The sequence below is a fragment of the Drosophila erecta genome, unplaced genomic scaffold (assembly GCF_003286155.1).
Source record: "Drosophila erecta strain 14021-0224.00,06,07 unplaced genomic scaffold, DereRS2 tig00000055-arrow-pilon, whole genome shotgun sequence".
Lineage (NCBI taxonomy): Eukaryota > Metazoa > Arthropoda > Insecta > Diptera > Drosophilidae > Drosophila > Drosophila erecta.
The window spans coordinates 8,161,432-8,187,898 of NW_020825200.1; the positions used below are offsets into that span (position 1 = coordinate 8,161,432).

General features: G+C 37.6%; 4 protein-coding genes across 7 annotated transcripts; 2 read left to right on the forward strand and 2 right to left on the reverse strand.

Annotated features, from left to right (window-relative positions):
• The first annotated feature begins 133 nt into the window (after positions 1 to 133).
• LOC6543385 (voltage-dependent calcium channel subunit alpha-2/delta-3) lies at positions 134 to 9,562 on the forward strand. Its single transcript, XM_001968988.3, has 12 exons — positions 134 to 872; positions 4,623 to 5,952; positions 6,157 to 6,333; positions 6,391 to 6,468; positions 6,533 to 6,909; positions 6,972 to 7,120; positions 7,221 to 7,726; positions 7,788 to 8,030; positions 8,088 to 8,181; positions 8,237 to 8,658; positions 8,922 to 9,032; positions 9,143 to 9,562. Exons 1-11 carry the CDS (start codon positions 709 to 711, stop codon positions 9,030 to 9,032), a joined length of 3,651 nt encoding a protein of 1,216 aa, XP_001969024.2. The 5' UTR covers positions 134 to 708; the 3' UTR covers positions 9,143 to 9,562.
• Positions 9,563 to 14,041: 4,479 nt separating this feature from the next.
• On the forward strand, positions 14,042 to 15,019 carry LOC113564039. Its single transcript, XM_026978226.1, has 4 exons — positions 14,042 to 14,128; positions 14,180 to 14,317; positions 14,427 to 14,666; positions 14,727 to 15,019. The coding sequence occupies exons 1-4, from the start codon at positions 14,079 to 14,081 to the stop codon at positions 14,821 to 14,823; spliced, it is 525 nt and encodes a 174-aa protein (XP_026834027.1). The 5' UTR covers positions 14,042 to 14,078; the 3' UTR covers positions 14,824 to 15,019.
• A 125-nt stretch (positions 15,020 to 15,144) lies between these two features.
• On the reverse strand, positions 15,145 to 26,416 carry LOC6543308 (protein tyrosine phosphatase type IVA 1). Of its 4 annotated transcripts, none has more exons than XM_015159593.2 (6): positions 25,855 to 26,416; positions 19,193 to 19,270; positions 17,993 to 18,829; positions 17,769 to 17,935; positions 16,387 to 16,518; positions 15,145 to 16,325 (listed from the first exon to the last, which is right to left on the reverse strand). In XM_015159593.2, exons 3-6 carry the CDS (start codon positions 18,110 to 18,112, stop codon positions 16,214 to 16,216), a joined length of 531 nt encoding a protein of 176 aa, XP_015015079.1. In that variant the 5' UTR covers positions 18,113 to 18,829; positions 19,193 to 19,270; positions 25,855 to 26,416; the 3' UTR covers positions 15,145 to 16,213. The 4 variants fall into 4 exon arrangements, with proteins under 4 accessions (XP_015015079.1, XP_015015080.1, XP_001969025.1 ...); XM_015159594.2 differs by lacking the exon at positions 25,855 to 26,416 and adding an exon at positions 20,721 to 20,888; XM_001968989.3 differs by lacking the exon at positions 25,855 to 26,416 and adding an exon at positions 20,343 to 20,888.
• LOC113564040 lies at positions 18,602 to 20,877 on the reverse strand. The gene is made up of 3 exons (XM_026978227.1): positions 20,721 to 20,877; positions 19,193 to 19,270; positions 18,602 to 18,829 (listed from the first exon to the last, which is right to left on the reverse strand). Exon 1 carries the CDS (start codon positions 20,853 to 20,855, stop codon positions 20,721 to 20,723), a length of 135 nt encoding a protein of 44 aa, XP_026834028.1. The 5' UTR covers positions 20,856 to 20,877; the 3' UTR covers positions 18,602 to 18,829; positions 19,193 to 19,270.
• Positions 26,417 to 26,467: the final 51 nt, after the last annotated feature.

The following is a 26,467-nucleotide window of genomic DNA, read 5'->3' on the forward strand; positions in this document are numbered from 1 at the left end:
AAACAGCTGTTTTAGACATTCAAAATGTAAACACGGAGAGAGACTAAAAATAGGACTCTCTCCCATTGAAGAGCAAGAATTATCCTGAAGAGAAGAGCTGGCATTTTACGTTTGCCAGAAATCCGATTCAGTTGTTCGCAGCTCTTCGGCGTCGGCGGCTCGTGGCACGGAAAAACGGTGAAACCGCGGAAAATTCAACATCGCCCGTCTACACACACACACACAGTCACAAGCGACAGTGTGTTCCATATGTGTAATCAAATCGTTCGGAGCCCCGCCGTTTATATATAGAAAATTTCAACGCACGCAGCTCTGAGGAAAACTAAGATACGAAAATAAATTACGAAAATCGTGGCCACTTTTCAAAGGCGCACCGAAAGAATAAAATTAATAGAATCGCGCTTTCGCGTTAATCGCAGTTATTATCGTAGTTATTATTCGCATTACGCATACGCCCCGTGTGCCGTTCGGCGTGTTTGTGTGCCTGTGCGCGGTGGAGAGCGAAAAGAAAAGCTCTGCTTGCGTCGCAGTCGACGCTGCGACTCCACCCTAAATTGTATATCAATTTTGAAGTGATATTTCGTGTTTCTCAAAGTGTACCGCCTGCCAGCTTGACCATAAACGGGGCCAAATGCCACGATATAGCCCCTAGGAACAATACCAGTGAGAATCGAATCGACAAAAAAAAACAAGGAAAATGCGAGAAAAATGTTTGGTTTATGCGAAAAGTTGATGACACATTTCGCTGTCATTTTGACCGCATTTTCTCTCTCCCAGCCGCTGTTGTTGTTGCTGATTTGCGGGCCGCATGGCGGCACCTTCCCCTCGACCTCCACCCCCTGGGGGGCGGAGGCCTCGGCGGCGGATGAAGCGTAAGTCTGTCATCTGCCACCCACACCCCGCAGGTGGAAATTGGTCAGCAGGATATTTACATTTAAGAGACACGCAAGGATTTTAATGTCGACAAAGGGAATGGGGGGGCGGAATTTTGAAAAGCAGTCAATTAGGGGGCGTGCCCGCCGCCCTCATCTCGTTGTCAACGTTGCTCGTTAATTTTTCGTACATTTTATGCTAATTTCGTTGCCTGTCGCGCGGCTTTTTATTCGTCTACACAATATTCCCTGTGGGCATAAAATGGGTCTTTTCGACTGGCGGCTATGAATAAGCTCTTATATTCACGCAATTGCGGGTGAATTCAAAGCAGTTCTTTAATTTTTTTGTATAAAACTTCAACGTAATTATAAAGCCCCTATTTATGCCTGATTTTGATGTTCTTTCAATCCATTACCGTAAATTTTTAATCCTCTTGAGTAATTTAGTTCTAAAAAAGTTTACCATTTGATCTGTTGAGTAAACAAATTTCCATATTCGTTGAAAGTAATTATTAAATTTAGTTTTCTATATATAAATTGTTTGTTTTTTTAACAAACAATTAAAGTTAAATGACAACTACTTTAAGTCCTAGTAACTAAACGAAACGAAGCTGAGAGGAGAACTCTATTTTATACAGTATTTGATTTTTGCTAGAGCCCAAAGCTTAAGTTGATTTAATTCCTGGTTTATTCAACAACATTTCTTTGAATCAGCTTAAGTCGCATTCAAGTGAAGAATATGCAAATGATTTGCTACATGTGAATATTAAGCTGTGCTGATAAGCTGTTAAAACAACCACTAACAATGATTCGTACTTAGTTTGGGTTTTACAAACACAGTCACTTAGGCGTTTGCATACATAAATTTTAGCTGGTTAAATCAGAAGAGTACACAAGATTCCAAGTTTTGAGATGCATATATGCATTGCATAGAAATGCGACGTATGATAATTGAAACCAATATTCATGCACACTTTCCGAATTTCACACCATATGAAAGATGGTTGGATGTAAAAATTAATTTAATTTTATTTTATTTATTTTATTTTATTTATTCCGTTATTCCGTATTTATTCCGTCATTTTTCGTTGCGTGTTTAAGCGTTTTGTCTCTGGTTTCGAACACTTTTATTTTACTTTGTGCGTCAGCATTTTTACTCATTCTGGCTCTCTAGACTTTTCTCCCCCTCATATTAGTATTTTCCTTGCTCGAGGGTCGCAATTCTTGTTGTGTACCCCAAGTTTTTATTAAGTCACATGAAAATTATATTTCTGACATGCTGCCTTTTAGGAATGAAGTGAAAAGGTAGAATCACTGATGCCTATTTACGCTAAATGAATATTTTATCGGACATTTTGTTTGAGGCCACAAAACAAACGGCCAAAAGACATACAATTAATTAAAGTAAACATGGGAGCTAGGGAAATAAAAATCTGTTCTCTTTTGTTTGCAAACGATTGCTGAAAGCTTAGGGCCCTCATGATTAATACTTTTCAAATGAATTCAAAATTAGATTCAGTGATGGAAAGTGAAAAGTAATATATGTATAATAGAATATACACCGTTTATATATCATTTTGAAAAACAAAACATATGAAAAGTATAGTTATTTACCGTATTATACAATCTATTGCAGAAATACGCAAGCGAATCTAAATGATAAATAAAAAGTTTAGCAGGCCACACAAATTATAATAAAGTAAATGTCCAATTAGCGACTACAACAGGGATAGATAAATAATCAAATATTAAACACCAAAAATGCCGTAATAAAATATCCCCAACCAAATTAGCTCTACTAAATAGCCACAAAATTGCGGCATGTAAAAGAGCAGAGAACGAAAATCATTTAATGTCCGTTCGCATTACTAAGAATATTTAATGGGAAATGGGGATTTTTGGCGCATTGCAGCCGCAATAAAAATTCAATCTTAAATAGAAAATATTTGTTCAAAGAGAGTTGGGCAAGCCCAATGAAATATGCTCGTATAAAATGTTTCCAGAAATTTTCATGTGGTGACGAGATTTAATTTTCGGCAGTGATGCCTTGAGCTCTGTAAGTGATACATTTTTCCCGAGTGCTAATGGTTTTCCGCATTTTCCGTGGTCATAGCTAACAAGGGCCATCTAAAACAATGACAAACGAGATACGACAAAGCAATATGGGCAAATTAATTGAACAACTCCAGAACGCAATAAAAGCCAGAGAGGCATCGTTCATTTTCAACTAGCAACCAGCGGCAAAAACAATTTTACCGAGCGCCGACCGGGCCAAAACACTTGAGAGTGTGCGGGTAATATTTAGGGGCACATCGGGGGCATATATCGGGGTGCTTCGGGGCTGGCGGAATAACTGTGTCAAAGGCAACGTCGGCGACAGAAGTGAAATGAAAATGGCCGAAACAGCGCCGCCGGCAGCGTCGGCGACATCAAAAGCCACGTCAAGAGATTTCCCGCACTGAAAAGAGCTAAAGAGCGGCAGGGAAATAGTGCGGTCATGCGCAGGCACAAGCACAGAATGCCTTTAAATGTTTATAGTTAATGGCAAACTCTCACGCGAACGGTTGTCAGGCAAATGCATCTGGCTAAATCAATTATTTACACATTTTCTAATATACACTAACACCCACTAACTCCTCTAAAAAGTCATATAAAAACGGTTGAAATTGTATTTATATTACCCCTAATAGCTTACTTTATAGGTATGGGTTATAAAATGGGTCTCTATTGATAAATTTCAAGTTAATGCCAAATACCTTAACATTTTGCGACTGAAATGTACATCTACTGATTGCCAAACGGAAAACCAAATTAAATTAATTATGATTATTATTAGTTGTCTCCAAGAGCGGATCTTAGTATTCTAAACTAACTAATAATTATGGAGGCACATATTATTGTTTAATTATTTCAAGTTCTTACGTTCGAACTACCATCTATAGTGCACATCACACAGAATAACTAAACACCCAAGCCTTCGCAATCTATAGCTTAATTAGTTTTTGCTATTCGAATGCATTAACTAATGGAATCGGCCCGAAAACATCCTACATTCTGAAGAGAAAGCACGTCTTTTAAGAGAAAAGGAAAAGAGAGCAGCGGTGCGCGCGCAGGCACTTGTTGATTTCTCAGCTTGGAACAGCTGCTAGTGGTGAAACGCCGACTGCGCTGCCAGGAAGACGGCGTTGTCACCACATTGTGGCCAGGTGTGCGCCGCAAGGAAGGTGCGAACACCACCCACAAGCCACCCCACGCCCCAACACCACACTGGCAAACATGTGCGCTAATTGAATTAGTGGAACTCGGACAGGTGGTTGGCACCTAGCTGGCGCAGTTCTGACATCGGAACAGTGTTGTTTACTGTTTTGGACTTCGTGGGGATATAACTTTCAAAAGATTTTAATTGGATTGCATGTTTGGCTGCAAAAAAATTGCAAAGGGAAAAATTTCGTAAAGGGATGACCCCACCAATTAAGTAAAAATATGGGCCTTACAATTTCAATGACTCATTACTATTATTATTTTTATAAAGTTAAAATATATTAATTCCCACAAAAAAGTTGACATCACATAAATACGAACAAAATATTCTAGAATATACCAATACAATATGTACTTAAAGCTAAAAAATATTGCATTTAAAATGCTTCCGATACGATATAATCTCACCCTTTAAACCATTTCTGCTTATAATTAATTGTAAGAAAATAAATATTTTAATTTACTTACCAAGTGTTCCGTTCATTGCAGCGTCGGCAAGTGGGCCACCCAGTTTGGCGACGAGCTGTTTGCGCTGGCGCAGAAGATCACCAAGTCGCAGGAGATCAAGGAGAAGTACAAGGAGTACAATGCCCGTGTGGAGCTGAAAAATGGCACCGAGCTGATTAAGTCGATTACGAAGAATGTGGGCAAGATGCTGGCGAGGAAAATGGATGCGGTGCGATGCATCCAGGAGCGGGCGGAATACGTGAATGAGAACTTTGAGTTTAATCTCACTTATGCGCGGCTGAACTACACCTACATCTCTAGCAAGTTTTCGAAATTTAATGGAAATAGTTCCGAGGAGCTGGAACCGAATGAGGCTCAGAACGCCAGGATGTATAGGGATATGGAGTTGAATCCGGACACACACTTCTACAATACGCCAGTGGACACGGAACACAGTTCGGTGCACGTGCCATCGAATATATATGATCGATCGGAGCGTGTCCTTAAGACCATTATGTGGTCAGAGCATCTGGACGAGGTGTTTCGTCAGAACTACCAATCCGATCCGGCCTTATCTTGGCAGTACTTTGGCTCCGATACGGGAATACTGCGGCACTATCCCGCTGCCCAATGGACTGATACCAGAGCAAATCGGGATGATGCCGACACCTATGATTGCCGCAAGAGGTCTTGGTACATTGAGACGGCCACCTGCTCAAAGGACATTGTCATTCTGCTGGATCATTCGGGTTCGATGACGGGTTTCCGGCATCATGTGGCAAAGTTTACCATTCGCAGCATCCTAGACACTTTCTCCAACAATGACTTTTTCACCATCCTGCGGTACTCGAGTGAGGTAAACGACATAATACCCTGCTTCAATGGAGCCCTCGTCCAGGCGACACCCGAAAACATAGAGGTCTTCAACCAGCAGATCGAACTGTTGGACGACCCGGAAGGTTATGCTAATCTCACCTTGGCCTACGAGACGGCCTTCCAACTGCTGCGAAAATACTACGATAGTCGTCATTGTGCCACCAATTCCACCTGCAACCAGGCCATCATGTTGGTCACCGACGGAGTGGCTGGAAATACCACCGAAGTCTTTCAGAAGTACAACTGGGGCAACGGCGAAAATGGAACCTCACAGATGGACACCCGTGTGTTCACCTATCTGCTGGGCAAGGAGGTCACCAAGGTGCGCGAGATCCAGTGGATGGCCTGCCTTAATCGGGGCTACTACTCGCATGTCCAAACTTTGGATGAGGTCCACGAAGAGGTGCTGAAGTACGTCGATGTCATTGCCACGCCCTTGGTGCTACAGAACGAACAGCATCCGCCCACCTGGACACACGCATTCACCGACAAAACGGTTAGAATTTAAACTCATTAAATATTTAATATGGTTTCATAATACAAATTCTAAGTCCTTGGATTAGTTAGGATTTGGATCAATTCTTACACTTGTACACTTCAAACTTGAAATATGAATAGTATACGTTTCTATTTGATTTCATAACAACCTTTTTTAATTTGTGGATAATATAACGTGATAATATTGTATTTCCCCATACAGTACGATCCAAAAACTTCAAATGAGAAACGACCTCGACTAATGATTTCCGTGGGAGTGCCCGCCTTCGATCGCTTCTATCGCCACGCCAACCGCACCAATCCGAGGGCACGTTTGTTAGGAGTCGCTGGAACAGACGTGCCCGTGGAAGATATAGACAAGCTGACACTACCTTACAAGGTGGAGAGCAATGAGTTTGACCAAAATGTTTGATACTAATTGAAAAGTATTTTGCAGCTGGGTGTTAATGGCTACTCTTTCGTGGTGTCCAACAATGGATATGTTCTGCTGCATCCCGATCTACGACCCATTGGGGTAAGCTGAACCATATCAACCGGGGCATATGTATATGTATAATTTAATCATTTTGTAATGCCAGACCAATGGGAAGATGAATCCGAACTACAACAGCATCGACTTCACCGAAGTGGAACACCTGTTCGAGGACCAAAGTCCGCGGGAACCGGGCGAATCTATTCTACACATTCGCAATGCCATGGTGCGCCACGAAGCCAATGAGTTCAAGAGCATATCCGTCAAGTTTCACTATGACAAGATGCGCCGTGTTTCCGAGGAGAAGCAGGACTACTTCTTTGCTCCCCTGCCCAACACCCCATTCACCTTGGGCATCGTAATGCCCAGCGAATATGGCAAAACGTGGATCAAAGTTGGCGAGGAGGTGGAGAAAAATAAGCACATGAAGATAAATATATCGGATTTCTTCGTCGGCGAAAACTGGAAAGTTCATCCGGATTGGTGGGTGTGAACCTAAAGCTTCCAAAAATATTAGTGCATTAAATATTTGATTAAATATGCAGGGTTTATTGCAAATACCACTATCTGGAGGGTCATGAGTTTAAAACACCTGAGGCGGAGTTACGCGAGTTTCTGGGCAAGATGCAGCACGATTTTAAATGGCCAGAGCAATATGCGGAAGATGAATCCGACTGGGACGACAAAGATGATCGTAAGTGTGCTAATTAATTTGCTAATTTTTTTTGAGAAAAAAAATTACTACGAACCAAGATAAATACTTAAAGTGACTTAAAAATGGCTGTTGATTTCAGTGAACTGTGGCCGCAAAACGCTCGATGATGATGCCTACTATTGCAACAAGGAGCTAGTGAACCTGCTCATCTTCGATGCCAAGGTAACGAATTCCAGCTACGGGGTTTGGCGATTTGAGAGCGATGAGGAAAGGCAGTTGATAAAGCGTTTCGGTGCTGATCTGCGATTTGTGGCCACCATGAGTGGCCTGACCCGCTGGCAGTTTATCTTCGGAGAGGTTGAGGTGGACACGGATCGGGAATTCGGCGACTACCACACCACGGCCATCGATGAGACCTGGTACAAGAGTGCCATCCTGCAGCACCACGAGGATCGATCGGAGAGCTTCGTCTTTTCGGTGAAGTACTACGATGATCCAATGGAGGACAGCGAGGTCAAGGTCACCGCCTCGCATGCGATCTTTCCGAGGGATGGTGGCAAGGAGGCTCCTGCCTGCGTAGTGGGCTTCCAGTTTTCGCACGCCCGGATGTGGGAGCGCTTCTTCACCATCACCGCAGTGGATCATGTAAGTCGATACAAATGAAATCTGCATATTAAATTACCTAAAATTACTTCCGAATTTATAGTGCAACCACTGCTTGCCCATCTGCACTGATGACGACGTGGATTGCGTGGTGATTGACAATAATGCGTACATCGTGATTGGACAGAATATCAATACCACAGGCAAGTTCTTTGGCGAGTTCCACGGCGATGTTATGACTGCGATGGTGGAAAGGGGCATCTTCCTCAGCATAGAGGTCTACGATTACCAGGAGCAATGCAAGGAGGAGCCAAAGGCGGGTAGCGATGGCCACGGCCTGCTGCATGTAAGTCCCAAACATTTTCGTTTAGTCATATATCTCATATATATATTTCTTCACCAGCCCCTTCGACTGTTAAGTTTCGGCTGGAAGTGGCTTGTGGGACGACTCTTCTTTCAATATCAGAGAATTCAATGGTGGGCTGATGGAGCGCCGTGTAAGTAAGAACGATATTCCGTATATCCTACAATCTCAATTGATCCTTTTTTCAGTTATGGAGTATACAGATGAGATTGAAGACGAGTACGTAGCCGTGGGTGATGGTGGAAAGTCTTCGGCTTCTAAGCCAAAAGATGATAGTGACGATGAAAACGCCATGTTTGATGAGCCCGAACCCGATCCCATCTATAAGGCGTGTGACAAGCGATCCACTCTTTATGCACTGCAGCCATCTGCCCTTGTGGGCATCAATGACTTTGTGGAGGCGCCTTCTACTCGACCCTTCTTGGTCAAGAAGATCCCGAACTCCAATCTGGTGCTGGTGGTGGTCAATGTCCTGATGCCGTCCCGTAGCGTTCGCCTGAGCACCGAACCCCAGCGGATGGAATACGATAAAGAATTCCCCTGCTATAAGCTCAACATGAGCTTCTACGAACGGCGGCGCATCGAAGAGTGTTATACGGTACACGAAGATGTAAGTATTTGTATATCCGTACAGCATGGTTTACTAGATTCATTGCAACAGTTAGAATGAATTCCTGATCGGAAAATCTTGCCGATTCAATCTGGCCATGTCCGTCTGTCCGCATAAACGTCGAGATCTCGGGAACTATAAGAGTTAGATCGATTCTGCTCAACGCCCTCAAGCCGCCCAACTTTTTGTCTTATGATTACGATTAATAATGTTATTAATGTTATTAAGAAACTTTGTAATTAACTCGATTCATTTTTATTTAGGAGGAACTGTACACCTATTGCGGCAATGCCTCGCGGCTGGGTTTGACGCTTCAGCTAATGCCGCTGACCATAATTTTAGTGTTTCACCTGACGTACAGCTTTATGCGTTAGGTATAATGCACACAAAACTATATATTATACAACTATTATGTACTATACGCGACTACGATCGGTTTGTTGTTTATACATTAATATATAAATATATTTTTGGTTTTCTATAGATTGTAAACCATGCCATAGTCCAATACTTTGTCGGATGTTTAACAACAACGCGTAACAAAGAAAAACTGGCACAATCTTCGGTACTTAAACCACTATAAGCAAGAACAATTTCAACTTTTAGACTTACAAACTGCGCCAAAAATTATGAAACTGGGTCTTACTTTATTTTAAAAATGTAGTAAATGATGGAGGCCGCTGTAAACAGAGGAGACTACTTAAAGACCAACGATTTCACACGATGAGTTTCCCTGTTCCCAGCTGCTCCTTCAACAGTTTCTTAGAATCATAATGAATGCAATGTTTTATTATATACAATACATACCTAACGCCTAACGCCTATAGAAAAAAACCCACGTTTCAATGACTATTTTGATAGATTAATATGGTGCAACCAATGCCAAATATTAAATGAATAAATTAGCAAATATTAGTAAATGCGAACAAAAATAATTCGAATGACAATTATTTTTGTAATTTTATAAAACTTAGTTGATTTTTTACAACAATAAAAACGTATAAATATTATAATACACGTAAATAATGAAAATGCTAAAAAAAAAGAACACTTCCTTTTGTTAGGAATATTCACCATTTCTCAAAACGGAATAGAATAAATATGGTTTTCGTTTTTGAACACAGCCCAAAACGGTTTACAACAGATAATATTTAATGCTAATGCGGCAAACATTTTTCATATGTTTTCGTATTGCTTTGTAAAGTGTACTTTATTGAATATAATGTTTTTAAAACGGCAAGTTAACGCACAGATTTATAAAACCCAGTATAGGACCACCTTTAAAGTATGCAATACTTATTTAATAATGAGTTCGAAAACCCCATCTATAATTTACAGCACTCTTCAGGCCTTACACTAAGTCAAAAATCTTAAGCAAGATTTACAGAGAAGTTGGAAGGGGAAACCAAACCTTAAATGAATACCAAAACCTAATTGCCTTTGTATCGTATTTCGAATGTGGAAACAATTTATGAACTTTATGAATTTATGCCTAGAAACCTAAAACAAAATATGTAATATTATGATGAAGACAATTTAAATTAAGATTATTTTCAAGGAAATGAAATCAAAAGAAGACGGAGTTTTTAAAGGTGAGCTAAGATGATAAGCTGAAATGGAAAAATGAAATGAAAACAGTTAACTATTAAATGTAATTTTTAAAACAAACTGAATTACTAATACAATCTTTATTTTTTGGAGTGTTTAAACGTTGTAAAATGTATAAAAATATGACATAACGAAATCTAGTTATAATGGTATACGTGGATTTGCTGCAAGTTCATCATCAAGTTAATGTTCATCTCTATGAGTTATAGACTCTTTTAATCACATTTTATTAAATTTCGACACGTATACACAATGTATATGACATGTCCACTAAAAATAAGAAACGATAAACATTTTAAATTTCCTTAGCAAAATAAATGAACTAATCGTCGACAAATATTTATTTGTTCTTCAATTTGTATGGCTTTTAAAAAGGTAAGAGTATTTAGTATATAGCTTTATAATTGGAGCTAAGATTTAATATTTATAACTAAAGCAACTCTCTTGAATTACATACAGCCCTACTATCTTAGGCAATTGACTTTACACTTATATGTGAAAGAAATATTCGAGCAGAAAATCGGCAGAAAATTAATATAATTTAGTTATTAACGGTCCATGTTTGTTTGCTTTATATATCATCAGAAATTTTACGATTTGTTTACTCAATTGCCAGAGAAATTTAAACAATGTACTCTTTTTTTCTAAAAACTTTGTTGTTTTGTGTGATTTCAAAAATAATAAAAGCAAGCGTAAGGAAAAATGTGCAAATGCAAATTCGAACTTAATAAGTTCCTTTTCAGTTAAGTGAGAACGACACGCGAAATTTATATAGGCACGTACAACACAAATCATTTGCGAATCCATATACCAATGAAAGATATTATATATCGGATCAAGGAAACAAAACGAAATATATTTCTCCAAATCGACGTAAAAGGGTGTTTATACATCGTAATGAACAGCTTCCAATTGGTTATGATGAACAAGATCCACGAGTTCTTAAGGATCGAAATTATTTAGCATCCCTTATTCAAAAGAGGTACCCTGCGGAAAAGGATCCACGGAATCTCCGGCGACTTGAATTTTTACAGGAATATCCTGAGCCATCATCGGTTGAAGATCTTCAAGATATAAAATATGCATCACAACTAGAAGGAAGTCACGATTCAACCAAATATAATAATATCTTTTATCCAGAAAGATATGCAAATAATGAAGGCGTGCATAAGCAGGATGTAGAGTCACAAGGATTAGAAAATTTAAGTTCAGAAAAGAATTTACAAGATTCAAAAACACATTTTGAAAATTATCGTGCACCGCAATCACAGAATGTTCATTCGTTCCATGACAAATCCGAATCTTTTGTTAATAAGGAAGACTTGCAGTTTATGAAAGATTTATATAAGAACCTGCAGCTACAATATCGATCTGGATCTCGACCACAAAAAATCCACGAAAAGGCATCTAAACTGATCCTCCAGTGGGCGGAGAATCAGCGCATTTTATTAGATTCCTTTGTGAAGGTGATCACCGAAGTATTGACAGATCATGAATCAAATCTGAATACAAAAAGGAATATACCCCCTCGCGACATAATGCTTGTAAAGGATATGCTTATGCAATTATTTGAATCAATAAGACTTTTAAGCGAAGACAGCAACAGCACACGTATTAGAACAGTATTGAGCAAATGGATAGAGAACCAAAAGTCACTTATTGATTCCTTTTTCCAAGCTATTCAGAATACGGATCAAAATGTGGACATCAGTGCCAGTGTAAGTGAGGTCATGGAGAAATTGATTAAAAACCTTAGGGAACTGGTGACTTTATTAAGCGATAATGAAAATTTCACAGCAACAGAGATTAGTAGTTCCCAGCCAACTACTAGCACTTATGCCACCACAACTGCCTATCTAACATCAACCACTTTTTTATCAACACATCCTACTGGTGACGACAGATCCAATCAAATTAATATTATTGAGAATTTGATAAAGGGTCTAAAAGAGATGATTATTCAAATAAATGATAAAAACCAATATTCTAGTACTACTTATAGCACAACAGAAAGTACCTATACTCATCCGACTACAACCTGTTCGACACCAGAGGTCACTACTTCACATCCAAATCAAATAATCGACAGAAGTGACAGTAAAATTAAAGATATGTTTAATTTGATTAAAGGTTTAGAAGCGCTTATCAGTCAACTGAATAAGAAACCAAATATTACAAGAACTACCAACTTAAGTGGGGAAAGTTCCTCAACTGGGAGTATTACATCCCATCCAATTACAACCACCAAACCGATAACAGTGACTACTTATTCCCAAACAACTACTTTTAATCTTTATACAACAGAGAGTACGCCTTCCCGTCCAACAACAAACAACCATGAAGTTACAAATCATAATGTTAGCCATAAATTTAAGATTATGGAAAATTTGATCAAGGAACTTAAAGGACTGATTAATCAATTAAGTGGCAAAGAAAATATTACGAGTACCACCTATGCAACAGGAGACAGAAACAGTTCCCAGCCAATCGATACGACTCATTCCTCAACAGAAAGATCTCCGTTCCATCCAGTTACACCTCACACGTCGACAACATCGACGATAAAATCCCAATCAACTATTTCTTACCATTCGTCAACAGAGAGCACCAGTTCTCATCTGAGTACTATTCTTTCTACAACAGGAATCACAAATCCCCATCTAACTATAAACATATATGACTTAAAGGACCAGATTAATGGAGATGAAATTAAAATTCTGAAAGATTTAATTAAGAGACTTTCAGAATTAGTCGATTTATTAAATGATAAGAATGATATAAAGAGTACCACCCAGTTAACTACAGAGAGCACATTTTATAGTTCAATTCCCCCCACCAATTCAACAACAGCCTCATCAACTTTTTCAACAACAGGGAGTACTGCTAACCAGTCGAATAATACACAAATAACAGATACCACATTTCATTTCACTGCAACCACCAATTCAACAATGTTGATCACTGATTCCCATTCTACTACTCCTTACCTTTCGACAACAGAAGCCTCGACTTCCCAATTTAAAGATGGTGAAAATATAAACAGTAGTACACAGTTCACTGCAGAGAGCACTACCACTAATCCTATTTTAACCAACAATCCAACAACAGTCACCACTAATAACCATTCTACTACTTTTAGACATTTAACAACAGAGAATACAGCCTCACATCTTCAACCTTCAGAAACGCTGTCTGCAACGGAGGGTTCTACGACATCTGGGTTGAGCTTATCTCATTCAACTACCACTAGTCAACCAAGAACGCTTGGTTCATATAAAAACAAAATCGAAAACATTGTAGAACTTTTAAGAAAATTACGTAAGATTCAGAAAACTTTAGCCGACAAGTCGAACGGGAAACTTTCGCCCAAGCTTTTATCGAGAGTAAAAGCCGTATTAAAGCAAATCGTTGCGGGCAATGTGGATTCCAGCGATTCAGCGGAGTTGGAAATACTTCTTTCCACAACCGTCACGCCCAATGAAGATATTACGGATTTGACGATGGAAAAATTGTTGGAGTTGTTCGATGATTTGGAAAGAATGTACAAGGTATTGTTGGATGGTAGTACTCAGAGTACTACACAATCCCCAATACAGGACGACCTTTTTTCAACTACACCCACTACAATTTTCCCTACAACACAAAGCACAGCAATCACTTCACCAACACAGAACACCACTACTGCCCTAACAACTCCCAACCCAAATACTTCAACAACAGCACTTTCTTCTACCCCATCCTCAATAAATAATTTGGGAAGTGATGTATCAAATAATCTTCAGCCAATTGTAGACGCAATTCAGCAATTAAAGATGTCATTATATCATGATTTCTATGCTTTTAAAAAATCGCAAGAGGACAGGTATTTTTTTCACAATCTTTAAAACAAAAATTTAATTTATGTTTGGTGTAGAATGGAACAAATTCTCAAACATCTAAGTGGCAAACAATTAGATCGGCGGACAAAAACTATTGCTAAGCCGAGAACCATACGAAACAAAGGTAGTTGGAATATACAACACAGAAACGGCGGAATAAAAGAGGATAATTTGTAAGCATTATATGAATTTAAGCGATAACGATAAGCGAATAATATGTTCCCCCTTCTCTTTTATAAATTAAGCATTTATGTTATACTTATTTTTCGTATTCTATGGTAGGCACCACAACGCTGTCAAATTTAGTCAAAATCGGCAAAAAGGAAATGAAGGAGGTCATATGAAACGTATCCCAAAAATGTTAAATTCAGCAAGTACCAAAATAAAAAAGTTCCCACTTAAACTATCTGGTATTAATCTAAATGAAGGATTAACACATTTGCTTTCCAAACGTAGAACTAATAAACAAGTACTCGTAATGCATGAGATTTTTCCAAAACCTTTATCAATATTGCCACGCAAGTAAGTCTATTTTCAACAATTTTATGTTAAATAATTTATAAACACCATTTAATTTTACAGAGAAACATATTCTAAAATACCATCTTTTGAACCAGAAACGAACACTGTACAATCTTATAAATTACCAATTCTCGACTTTTTTCCGTTTGGACAATAACAATTGGGAATGAGAAATCGTTAAAACAATATAATTATTTATAATAAAGAAAAATGTGAAAATAATGCTGTACTTTGATCTTAATCTCAAATTTCTGGTTCGTATAGTACCAAGATACCAAATGGACTTGTTCTCATCCTGAGCTAAATAAATCGGATCATTCAAAATAATGTGTTGATTGTTTAATTTTAATATAGATCATTTTTATTTTCTTGTAATGACTAACATTTTAAAAAATTACAATTCAGTATTTTGGATAAATTATTTATAAGCATTACATTTGTTTTTATTTTCGGCTTGTGTTTTTCCTTCGTGCTTCTCATCGTCTCCATTTCACACAATATAATTTGTTAGTTTGTTGTTTACAATAAAGTTAAATTTTTTTTTGCATGTTCATTTTCTCAATTTTTATTTTATTTTTTTCTGCTGCTGGTTTGAAATATTTCTTTAATTTGCTGCTTTACTGCTTGCAATTCTTGAGTTTGAATGTATGTAGTCATTAATGTAAAACTTTGTAGTTCTATAATACATACATAATTATATGTATAGATATATATCTTTGAATCACACATACACACGTAGAACTAATGCATATATGTGAGAGGCTGATTGGTATTGTAGTGTCAAATAAGCAAGGTGTTTGCATATAAAAAGAAGGCTCTAATATAAATAAATGTATTTTTACTGTTTAAAGATAAAACCTAAACATGTATTTAGATATACGCCTTCATTCGTTGATAGCTAGAAATGGACGCAGCGAAAGGAAAGTAATCAACAAAATATAAATAATGCAGATTTTTGAGTGCTGAGCTCCAAACTAATATGCGATTAAGTACATTTTTCCGTTTTAGAAAATAAATGTCAAGTTGATTTTATCCTTTCCGTGCACCTTTCTCTTACTTAGATCCTGAAGATTTGATTTATTAATGTGCTTTTATTGCTGTTGTTAGATTTTACATTTAAGCATGTTGTTTATGTTTTAACTACTTTGACAAGCCCTCTACAACCATTTAATGGGGTAATCGGGCCGTTCATAATGAAATATATGCGTATAAGTCTGTTTATATATGCTGTAGGTACAACATTTTTGCTTGGTGTGGGGTGGCGGAATCGAATTGTAAAATAACAATAAATTACATTAATTAATACATACAAATTACACAACTGTTGCCAATACATTTCAATTTGAGATTTGAGGTTTAGTAATAACTGGGGCTGTAACTCAATTTCTCCGTCCATATTTTTGGGTTCTCTGTGGTACTTGGTTTTCGGATTGCTGCCTATCAATTCATATTTGTGTACGCGCTGTTCTACCCGCTTGCATTTTTTTTTGTTTTTGAAAAAATGAACACTTTTTGTCTGGTGGGAATATACATATGGTGTTGGAAATCTATTGCACAGAACATGAATTCTTATGACCATTTTTGTGCTTTAGTCTCGCCTTTGGCTTGTATTTTTCCAAAAAGGACAGCTGCTTGGCATTAATGGCTCCACGTCGTTTACTAAAACAAATTGAGTGTTCATTGAATTGTTATTCATCTTGGCTTTTAATCAACTACTTACTCTCTAATCATTTCCACTGCTGCCTCATACTTTAAGCCCAATTCAATCAGTGCCAAGGCAACAAGGACGGGAGCTCGTCCCAGACCAGCCACACAATGAACAGCAACGCAAGCCTCTGGATTTTGTTGATATCTGTAAGGTACAATTCAAAATGATAGTTCATTGTAAAATTAAAAAAAAAATTATTTTATTTGGAATTTGCTTTTATTGCTTTTGGTCGAATAACTCTAAAACTCTAGGTCTACGCTTACCGACAAGTTTCATTATCAAGAAATGCAGTATTATTATAAATTGCTGATGCTGCCTCGCCAGTATCATTGTGATTATCTTTGGCTGTTAGGGGAATTGTATCTGTGTCCCGACCTGATGCTGCGGATAAACTGGCTCTGGTTGCTGAAGTTCTTATTGCAGTTGCAGTTGCTGTTGTTGGTGGAACTGTTTTTGGTATGTGTCTAAGCGAGAATCGCTTATGTTTGTAGTAGGATAGTGTGGCGCTTGTGGACTTTCTAAAACTAGGGCACAGCAGCAGCGGTATCATAAAATAGCACACGAAACGAATCATATAGGAAGGTAAGGTAAGTTCTCGTTGATCAAGTTTGGTAGCTTACAGGTAGTACAAGTTTTTTATGGAGTGTGGAATTCGAAATTTACAAAACGAAAACGTTGAGAGAAGTATGAAGGAAGGAATGTGCAGAAGTTTTTAGTTAACCAAATTGTATACAGCAACTTATAACTGATAGAAATCATACTAAGCTAGCATCTAAGGCGATAGCGGGAACTACAAGCGGGGTTCTGTACATCTTCAAAATGTTCTTCTTTAATGTGTGTGGAATTTTTGAACAGCTCATCGGATATATGGCTAGCGCAGCGTTTCGATTTTTCTTTGGCGTTTTTATAGTTTGAATTTAATAATATTTGTTTATATTTAGTTTGAGTGGCACAAAGCAACAAATAATACTGAATAAATTGATAAAAATCACTTGAGGTTTGTTTTTTGCAGTCACGTTTAGTTCGATTGTGGTTAATGATATCAGAAATTATTTTCCATAAAATAATTTAATATTACAAATACATATGTCTTAGATAGGAACTTTTGAGCTGGTGGTAGCTTTAAATTTAGCAATCTAATTCGCTTAAAAATAAATGATAATATATTTACAGTGTTGTTATTATAATGTTAATATTATTAATTAATATTAAACGTTAAAACTAACTAAAATAAAGGCTTTTTAATCAAAACCAATTTAAATAATGACTAAATCTATTCGAGCTTCAGTTTTGTTAGGACCAAAAAATTAAAAAAACGCTTAATGTAACAAATGACATAATTTATAAAATAACAATTATCTACGCGAATGCAAGAGCGCTGTTATTGTACTCACTTATCCTTTAAGACCTCAAACCACTCGTCAACGACTTGCTGAGGCGGGAAGGTGCCATCCTCAAAGGCCAGGTCCTTGACAGTAATACCTTGTGTCTCGAGCTCGTCGGTATTATAGCTAGGCTCGCACACGCGCACCACAGTGTTGACATTGTTCTTCTTTAGCTCCTACAAGAACGACATAGAAATGAATGGGGTTTAGGCTAAGATGATTAAGAGACTTACCATAATGTAGTGATTAATGGTTATGTCTGATGGTCGATCGGTGATTAGGAACTTCATGCCCTTGTACTCAATTAGAGCGGGGGCTGGGCGCAGATCTTTTTGACGCATGGTGATGCTCATAAACAATTACAAAAGCTGTTCTGAAGGACTTAATCTGGCTCGTGTGCACTTAAGTAAAGTCTGTTATTTTCTTACAATCTTGAGGTGTGGTTTTTGTTTCGGTTTCACAAAGATTTGATTGGTTTTTAAACGGAAGTATTTTGATTTCTAGATTAAAAATTCAGCGTGTTAGAGGCTTACAATTGAATCTTGTTTAAGTTAGAGTTATGTATAAAAAATAAATATAAATATAATTAACTCTTTTTCGTATCGTATATTAAATGTTTTATACCAAAACACAAACCTAGATTAAGTATCGTTTAAGTAAAATTAGTTCTGTTTTCAATTAAGTACAATTATGGATTTTTCTGCTATCACAAAGAAAATCAATCAACTTTCTTTGACTGAAAAATGGTTCCCCGTTAAGTGTCCCACGTATTTTAAGCTAACAAAAATGATTTGGGCTCAGGTTTTTTGTTAGGTTTCGTTGATAAAAATTTAAATATTTCCCTTCCTGTGATAAATTCTGTGATCACCACGATGCTTCAAAATTTAGTTTTCCTCGTTCTCTACCACAGATTGACAGTCTTTGGCTAATTGGGGCCGCTGCTGTCGCGATGTCAGCTGATCCGTTGACGGTATGATGATGGTCGTATCCACACCACTTATCGATGTCGACTTTCGAAGAGGTGACCGTGTTCACTTAGGCTATCTCCGCCTTTTTGTAGTATTGCTTACCTGCAATGAGTGAGACTAGAATGAGTTTTATTCCAGACAATTCTGGTGCAAGTCGGTTTAAGCTTCTTTCTTGCGACTCCCATTGTTCATTTAATTGAAAACAATTCGTGGGAATCTAAAAAACAATTTAGCTCAATTACACGCAATGAAATAATTGAGACATTCGCCATTTTCGTCGCGCACGACACTCTTGTCCGCGATGTTCTTCGGGGCGGGTCAAGCCGCCAATTGTCCAGAAAGGTCACAGTGCTTTGTTCACAGTAAGTCAAGTGACCTTTCCATCGCCACCCACTGTACCGCCCGTGCCACTTGAGCTAATTAATTAGGCAAAAAGTCCATATACTCACGAAAATCCATACTCACTTTTTATTTGTGCTGTGCCTGGCAGTATTCTGCACTGTCTAGATGAAACTCCATAGATGTGGGAACAGGTCTAACCAACTGCAAAAAGAAATAAAATGTTGAGAAAACATTCGGTACCACATTTAAATGAAATGGAAATTGACAACAAAGCTAGAAATTTATTAGACAGCCATTTGCAATCAACTTATTAAGAGAGACTGAAAATATTTCCAGCTAAAAGCTTTTTGGCCGAAATAAATTCTCATTGTTTACAAAAAATCGATTTGAGGCTTGCTACCAAAAATTTGCATGGAAATGCAAACCGTGAAAAGCTAAATAAAAACAAAACTGTTGTATTACAATTAAAATCATTGAGGGGTTGTGGCTCACGTTGTATGTACCGCATATCTTAAAGTTTGCAAACAGGTGCCGTAAGCACATAAAAATCCCGAGTAGAATACAAATAATTTGAACAGTTTTGGGATTTACCAAATTTTGCAATAATTAAAAGGCAACCTAAATAGTCCATTTAAAAATAAAACACACCGCCTTTATCAACTGAAATTTGTTCTCCGAAAACAAGAGAACAAACGCAAGGAAAATCTTTGAAGTGGATTTAAAATGTATTGGTCGTCTGCTGTCTCAAAAAATATGAAAAATATTCCCTAAAAGCGATCCAAGATAATGTCTGCTCATTTCCACGACCGTTTTACATTATTTATATTCCGCTGATGATCGTGGAAAGCATACATATGTATAAAATTAGTCCACAAATAAATACCGATGCAGAACAATGATTGTATAATATGTATTTCGCATATATACGCGTATATCTACACAAACGCGATAACTCTTTAAGCAAATATTCCATTTTCTATGGCCCCAGTGCGACCTGTGTTTATTTTTGCACTTCTGCCTAAAGTAGGCGAATATTTCGCTTGAGAATTGGCCGATTCCTTCTGGTAAAGGCATTTAGATTATGGTTTGTATTGGGAAATCCATTGTTGAATCGCGAATGATATTGAAACGCGTGAAACTAATTAAAAAGCGGGTGCAAAAGCAAAATATATAGAAGGAACATTTTGTTGGTAAAATTGAAAACTTTCACTTCTTCTGGGCATGTACCTAGTATATACCAGTACATTCTAGATTTGTCAGTCTGTGTGTTTACCTCATGACACGTTAGGCAACAACACTTTTTGTTGATGCTATATTTCCCAGTCTGTTTTTACTTGTGACTTATGCAATGTATTTTTTGTTTTGCGTCTTGGCGAAATAGAAAAGTCACACAAGCAAATATATAGGTAAGAATCTATATGTACATACATAGGAATTTCCCTATGCATTTAAGCAAATACAACGATTAGTTGCTGATTACGACGGTGATATGGTGATATGGATTCCCGATTAGATATCGACAGGTGTTTGCCGGAAGACAATAATCGATTTTATCCGTGGATCGGAGAGCTTTCTTTTCTATCAGTTAATTAAAAACTACTGATAATTTGTCCTCCACTTCCTGTTTTGCCAGCAGGTCAATTGAAATTACCTATCGTTCGTCGCCCGTTATGCGGCGAGATAGAATCTCGATTAAATATCGACAAGTGTCGATTCTGAGACGTTGATCGATTACGATTACCACACTAAGTAGACGCGTATTGCTGCGCGATGAGCACTCTCTCATGTTTTGCTATCGACTGGCGATTGTCAACTCTTCGCCGCCCATTATACGCTACGGAAACGACCGCTCCGTCCGGCAGTAAGTCTCCATTGCCGGAGAGAGCGGAGAGATTCGTGACGCATATCTCTCCAATTGCTCACGCAGAGAGGTTTGCTTTCTGCCCACCTCTCCCCCGCCGAACAAAAAAATATCTTACAGTCTGGTGCATATTTAAAGCACTTTAAAAGGTCTGTTGTGCAAAAACAATAGAGGCAGGATAAATAGAAACCAATTGCTTTGTTAGTTTTACTTCTCTACCTTTATATAAAAATAGCAAAGTTCAATGGAGGGTGAACAGGAAAATGTTGTGCTTACTAAAAATGTATCAGTTTCAAAGTATTTTATTCGGTCCATTAATGATTTCATTATGATTTAATTATAGATTTTACATTTAATTATAGATTTTACATTTAATTATAGATATTACATTTTCACTTCGTCTGTGGAATAATTTTCAAAAATAAGCTGATACCTATAAGTTTGAATATATGTGTAGCTCAGAATAAAATATACTAATGTAACAGAGTTATTTTCACATTACCTAGCGAACACTTTTATTTATGACCCACACAAATTATACATTTGTTTAATGGTTTGGTATTTAAAAATACGTGAGTAGATAAAATCCGTAGGATACTCAAATATTAGACTCTAATCTATATGGTAACTTTTTTAAATACAAAAATTATTGATAAGATCTAAAATATATGATTTTTATCAGTCTGGCTACCTGACTTTCAAAGCATACAAACCGCAGCTAAGGGAAGTTTCGCAGGCAGATTATAACTTTTACGGGATGCCAAGGTCAGTCGTTATTTAAGGGCAATAAACAAAGCTAAATGCGGCTTATAATATGCACAGTTAATGAAGGCTACAGCGCACACAAACGTGTAACTTAATATGAAATTAGTCTTACGTTTAAACCAGTTGAATATAATCAAGATGTAGGCAAATGGCATGACGACACTAATACCAAATTGCGGCTTTATTGTTACTTGTTATATACAAATGTACGTATTTGTTCCACTTGAATGCTCCTCGCCACATACACAGATTTCCAAATACATACACTTTTCAAATCTGAGGTAGTACATCCTAATACATATTTTGGGAAATCAAACATTTGATTGCTCGTCTATTCACAAATGTATATCAACCTAAAGATATCCCTGCAATAAGGCAAAGCTTCTTTATACTCTATTGTATATTCGCCAAATATTCTTTTTTCCCTGCGAGATACCAGATGGTTTCGTCTGCGCCGAAAGTTGATTGGACTTTCTCCGAAAAGGACAAGACAACTTATACAGAGGGAGTCTGGAAACAAAGAACAAGGAACCGTTGAAGTCTGGAGGTATGAAAGAAGACACCATTGAATGCCGGTGTGTCTGAGTTTGGATTCGGGGTTCAAAGTACTTCGATTCCCTTCAGTTCCCTTATTTTTTTGGCCTCATTCAGGTTTTTGTTCGTACTTAGACTTCGACTGCAATTCTGGCAAACAAGACTGGCCGATTTTCGCGAGTAATCGCTTCCTTGCAAAAGCAGGAGTAATAGGTTGTAAACAAATTGAAAATGACTAACGGTCGGGAAATGTGATGAGGGTAACTGCCACTCAAGCCTCAACTTACTAAGCTAATGCTGTCTACAGGTCTCAATAAAACCAGAGACATGCCCCGAAAAAGCCAGACACAACGCAGACGCTACAAATACATTAAATTGATTTGGACACCTATGTATAAACGTTAGGCCTATTTTTCCAAATACTAGGCACCACTACACGCCGCAGAATACTGGTAGACTAAACATAAACAAAATAGTTCACCAAAAACAAAGTACACTAAAAATTGTGTGCTTCGATCAATGGACTCTTAAAGGAATATCAATAATAATTATAAATGACTTAAGATCAATATATGGAGTGCATCCCAAGAATCTTAAAGGAAATTTATAATCAATAAAGATTGCCTTAGAACTTAGCATGAACAACGTGCATGAACTTCCATGAGGAGAACCAACCCATTAGACTTGGCTAAGTTTTGTTCACCTTAGATATTCGCGGCACGCTTTCATATCTAGAAAGTATGGGTATTAGGAGCGCAAGTCAAACAAATAGACAGCAAAAAAACAGAGCCACACTGCTTTGCTCCGTGCACCGCAAGCGACTTGAAATGAGACTGAGACCGAGCTCGAGTTATTGATTTTGCGACTACTAATGGACGAGAAGCGATGTCCAAGCCCCAACACCATCTCCCCCCATCAGCGATTTCGTTATTTCGCCATAATGGAAATTTTGAGTTCGCCCCGAGGCTTCCTGAGTGCAGCGGTCAGGAGGAGATGGGCAGGAAGTGGCGGCCACGGGTGTAACTAGGATCTCAAACCGTCTTTCAGTTGCCAAGTGGTCGCAATTGTTTTTCGTGACGCACCAGGCGGTGGCTTCTCATGCGTCATCAACGGCTTTTAATCGGAAAACAGCTGTTCTTGTTTGGCTTTGATAAAATGCAAGCAAAACAAAAATAAATAACAATTCTGTCTTGTTATTGCAATTATCAATTGCATGTCTTCTGCCACAAATTGCAGATCCTTCAAGGTTGATGTATAGATAGATGTAAGGAGTACACCAGTAAAATGCCATTTCGCTGGTTAGTTTTTGGGGAACTGTGCCTTCACCAAGGGCAGGCCAATACTATTGGGGACAAACAGCGCCGCATTTATCGCACTATATATAGAATCCGGGGTGGTCGGTGGTGTGTGAGCGGTGACTTTTCCCCCCTTTTTCCACCAATCTACCACCCTACACCGCCCACTGACGTTTGTAAATCGTATTGCATGCTTTGTTGTTTGCTTTTTGGTCTATTTTTGGATATGACATGTATTGGTGAAATTCTGCACACAAGCTGCCAAAACGTGACAGCAGTAAAAATACAGCACAATGATATATAACCAGGAAAAATAACTAAAAAACTTTGCAACTCCCATTTCTAATTAGCGAGTTCTTAAGTTCTCAACAAATGTGCAATGTGTGTATTTAATAAGTCAGCAGGAGAATTCTAGCTGCGGTTCATTCAAGATGTTCTGATAAGATGTTCCCAGTAAATTGCACTAAATCAAAATGACCTCAAACAAATTGCTGGAAGCACTTTAATGATCGAACGTATTGCCACACAATTCGAGGAATTCAATTGATGTTCGATTGTGTGCGTGGGAATATAGAATATTTTAAGAACTGGCGGAAAGCAGATAAACCCAGACAACAAAATTCAAACAGCTGGAATACGAAATAACCAAGAAGCGTATACGTAATCTCTATCCCGAGTTGAGAGACATGTACTCTTGTGATAAGCGAATGAAATTTAATGCAATGTTCGATAGGTAATCAATCTTAAAGAATATACATATGTACATATATGTGTTTAAAAGGAACGTTACTCTACTAAATAATTGCGTTTTGGTAAGGTGTGTCAAGTGATGACGTATTTTTGTATAATATCGTTTGGTTTAGTTTTGATAAAGCCAAACCGGATTTTTTAAATGGCTGATACTCTTATCTTTTCGCTCTTGTTTTATCATGGATAAATAAAAAGAGAGAATGAAACTGAATGAGATTTTTTTTTTTTTCCTTTTTTTTGTTTGTATTGCCGGGCCGGGGCAATATCATTGAACTTGTTCAAGGACAAGAGACCCCAAACGGAAATAAAAGGGAGAGCACAAGAAATCTGACAAGAGAACTGGTTGAATAATGGATATTGTTAGGGTTTTCAACCACCGGTTGGTAAATATATAAAATTCCTGTGCGTTCAGTTGCCGGGTACTATTCGCCTTTCAATTCCAATTGACGCAATTTACTGATATCGATTAGCAAACAGTGCGATCAAGATAAACACAGGTAGATAAATGCGAAAACTCGAGATAAGAGCAAATCACAGCCAAACCTTGTTGAGTAACTGATTGTAAAATTAAAAGCTACGAAGAAAGGCAATCTTTGCACTACCACTTTGCTACGTCCACATTTGCTCAGTATAAAATGCCAACTGATTTGGCTATTTCGTTTAAAATCCATTTCTCTTGCCCATGTCTTTTGTTTACTGTTTGCTCTCGCGCTTTGATATGATATAAATCTGCCTGAAATGTCTTCAACAGATTAGATATTAGATAAATCTACGTGTATGTACCAAGCAAATGGCGTATGAAGATGATAAAAACTGCCAAAAATTATGGAAGCAAACTTCACTGGTGCAGTGCAAAATAGTTTTTGTCCCGTCCTATTTTAATTCGGATGATAAAACTGGGTCAGCTGACATCTACTTTCAACTGGAGAGGGCAGTTAACCAGGTAACTGGGTCAAATGAAAGTAAAATGCGTGAAGTTACCCCTTTAATGAAGTATATGATTGCTGTGTATGATAACAAATAGGACATTACTTTACTTATCGTTTTATGTAAGTAAACACAGCAAAATGTTGCCTCCCTTTACAACTTTGATAGCGAAGAAAAGAATATTATTCAAAGCAATCACAGGGTACTATTAGTATTTCGAGTAAGGAACATGAAAAGTTCATATGCTAAGTACTTATTAAAATACCCTTATTTTATTTATAAATGTTTATGTTTATAAATTTCTGTTTCTCTTACCAAATGGCGTGATATATTATGTTTTAAAATAATTGTATTTGCACAGAAAAATATAAATGTAAATGGTTTGTAAATTTGAACACAACAAAAAATGGTAATACCAATTACCAATTAAAACCCGAAATTATTTTTAGGACTATATTTCAAATAGAAAAACACAAAACCCAGTTAAAAATGTTAAACCGAAAGATTTTTAATGTAAACGCCAACGCACAGAAGCTCACATACTTGGTGGCTCAGTATTTGTATGTGTGCTCGCTGACGCTCGGAGCAATTTATGCAACAAAAAAGTATTATTTAAATACTTGCGGTTTTAGCCGATCCCCTTCCACACTTACCACAATTGCCATACACATTTGAGTATAACTTTGAAGCTTTTTCGTTGCTTTTCGTGCACGAGAAAATTGAATTCACGTCCACACGCACACACAGACGCACCGCGAGACTCACACCGACACGATTTCCACGAATGCAATTGTGTGTGTTTCTTTCACTGCACAACTATTGCTCTTATTGCAACTGTAAATTGACTGTATCTTTACTGTAAGTGTTTTCTATGGAATAGGATTGGTAAACGTTGGTTTTTCGGCGACATTAACGCAAAATTCGTCTGCAGCTTAACCTCAAATTCCTTTGTCTCTTCACACGCACGCACACACTGTCAGCGCGGGGCGGAACCAACGGTATAAAATAAAACAATTAATTTAACTTGAATTAATCGGACGAAAATAATATGTGTAGTTTCCAGCACGAATTGCACAATTTTCTCTACCGATTTCCAAGAGCAAAGTACTTGTAATCGAAGTAGGCGTTGCGAACAATTCGGTCGTTTGTGTTAGTAGTCACCGATGGTGATTATATACTCAAATATTCGATACGACCGATAGTTTCGTATTCCATTTAGTATTTTAATAAACCTATCTTACGATGTTTAATCGATAATGGTTATAA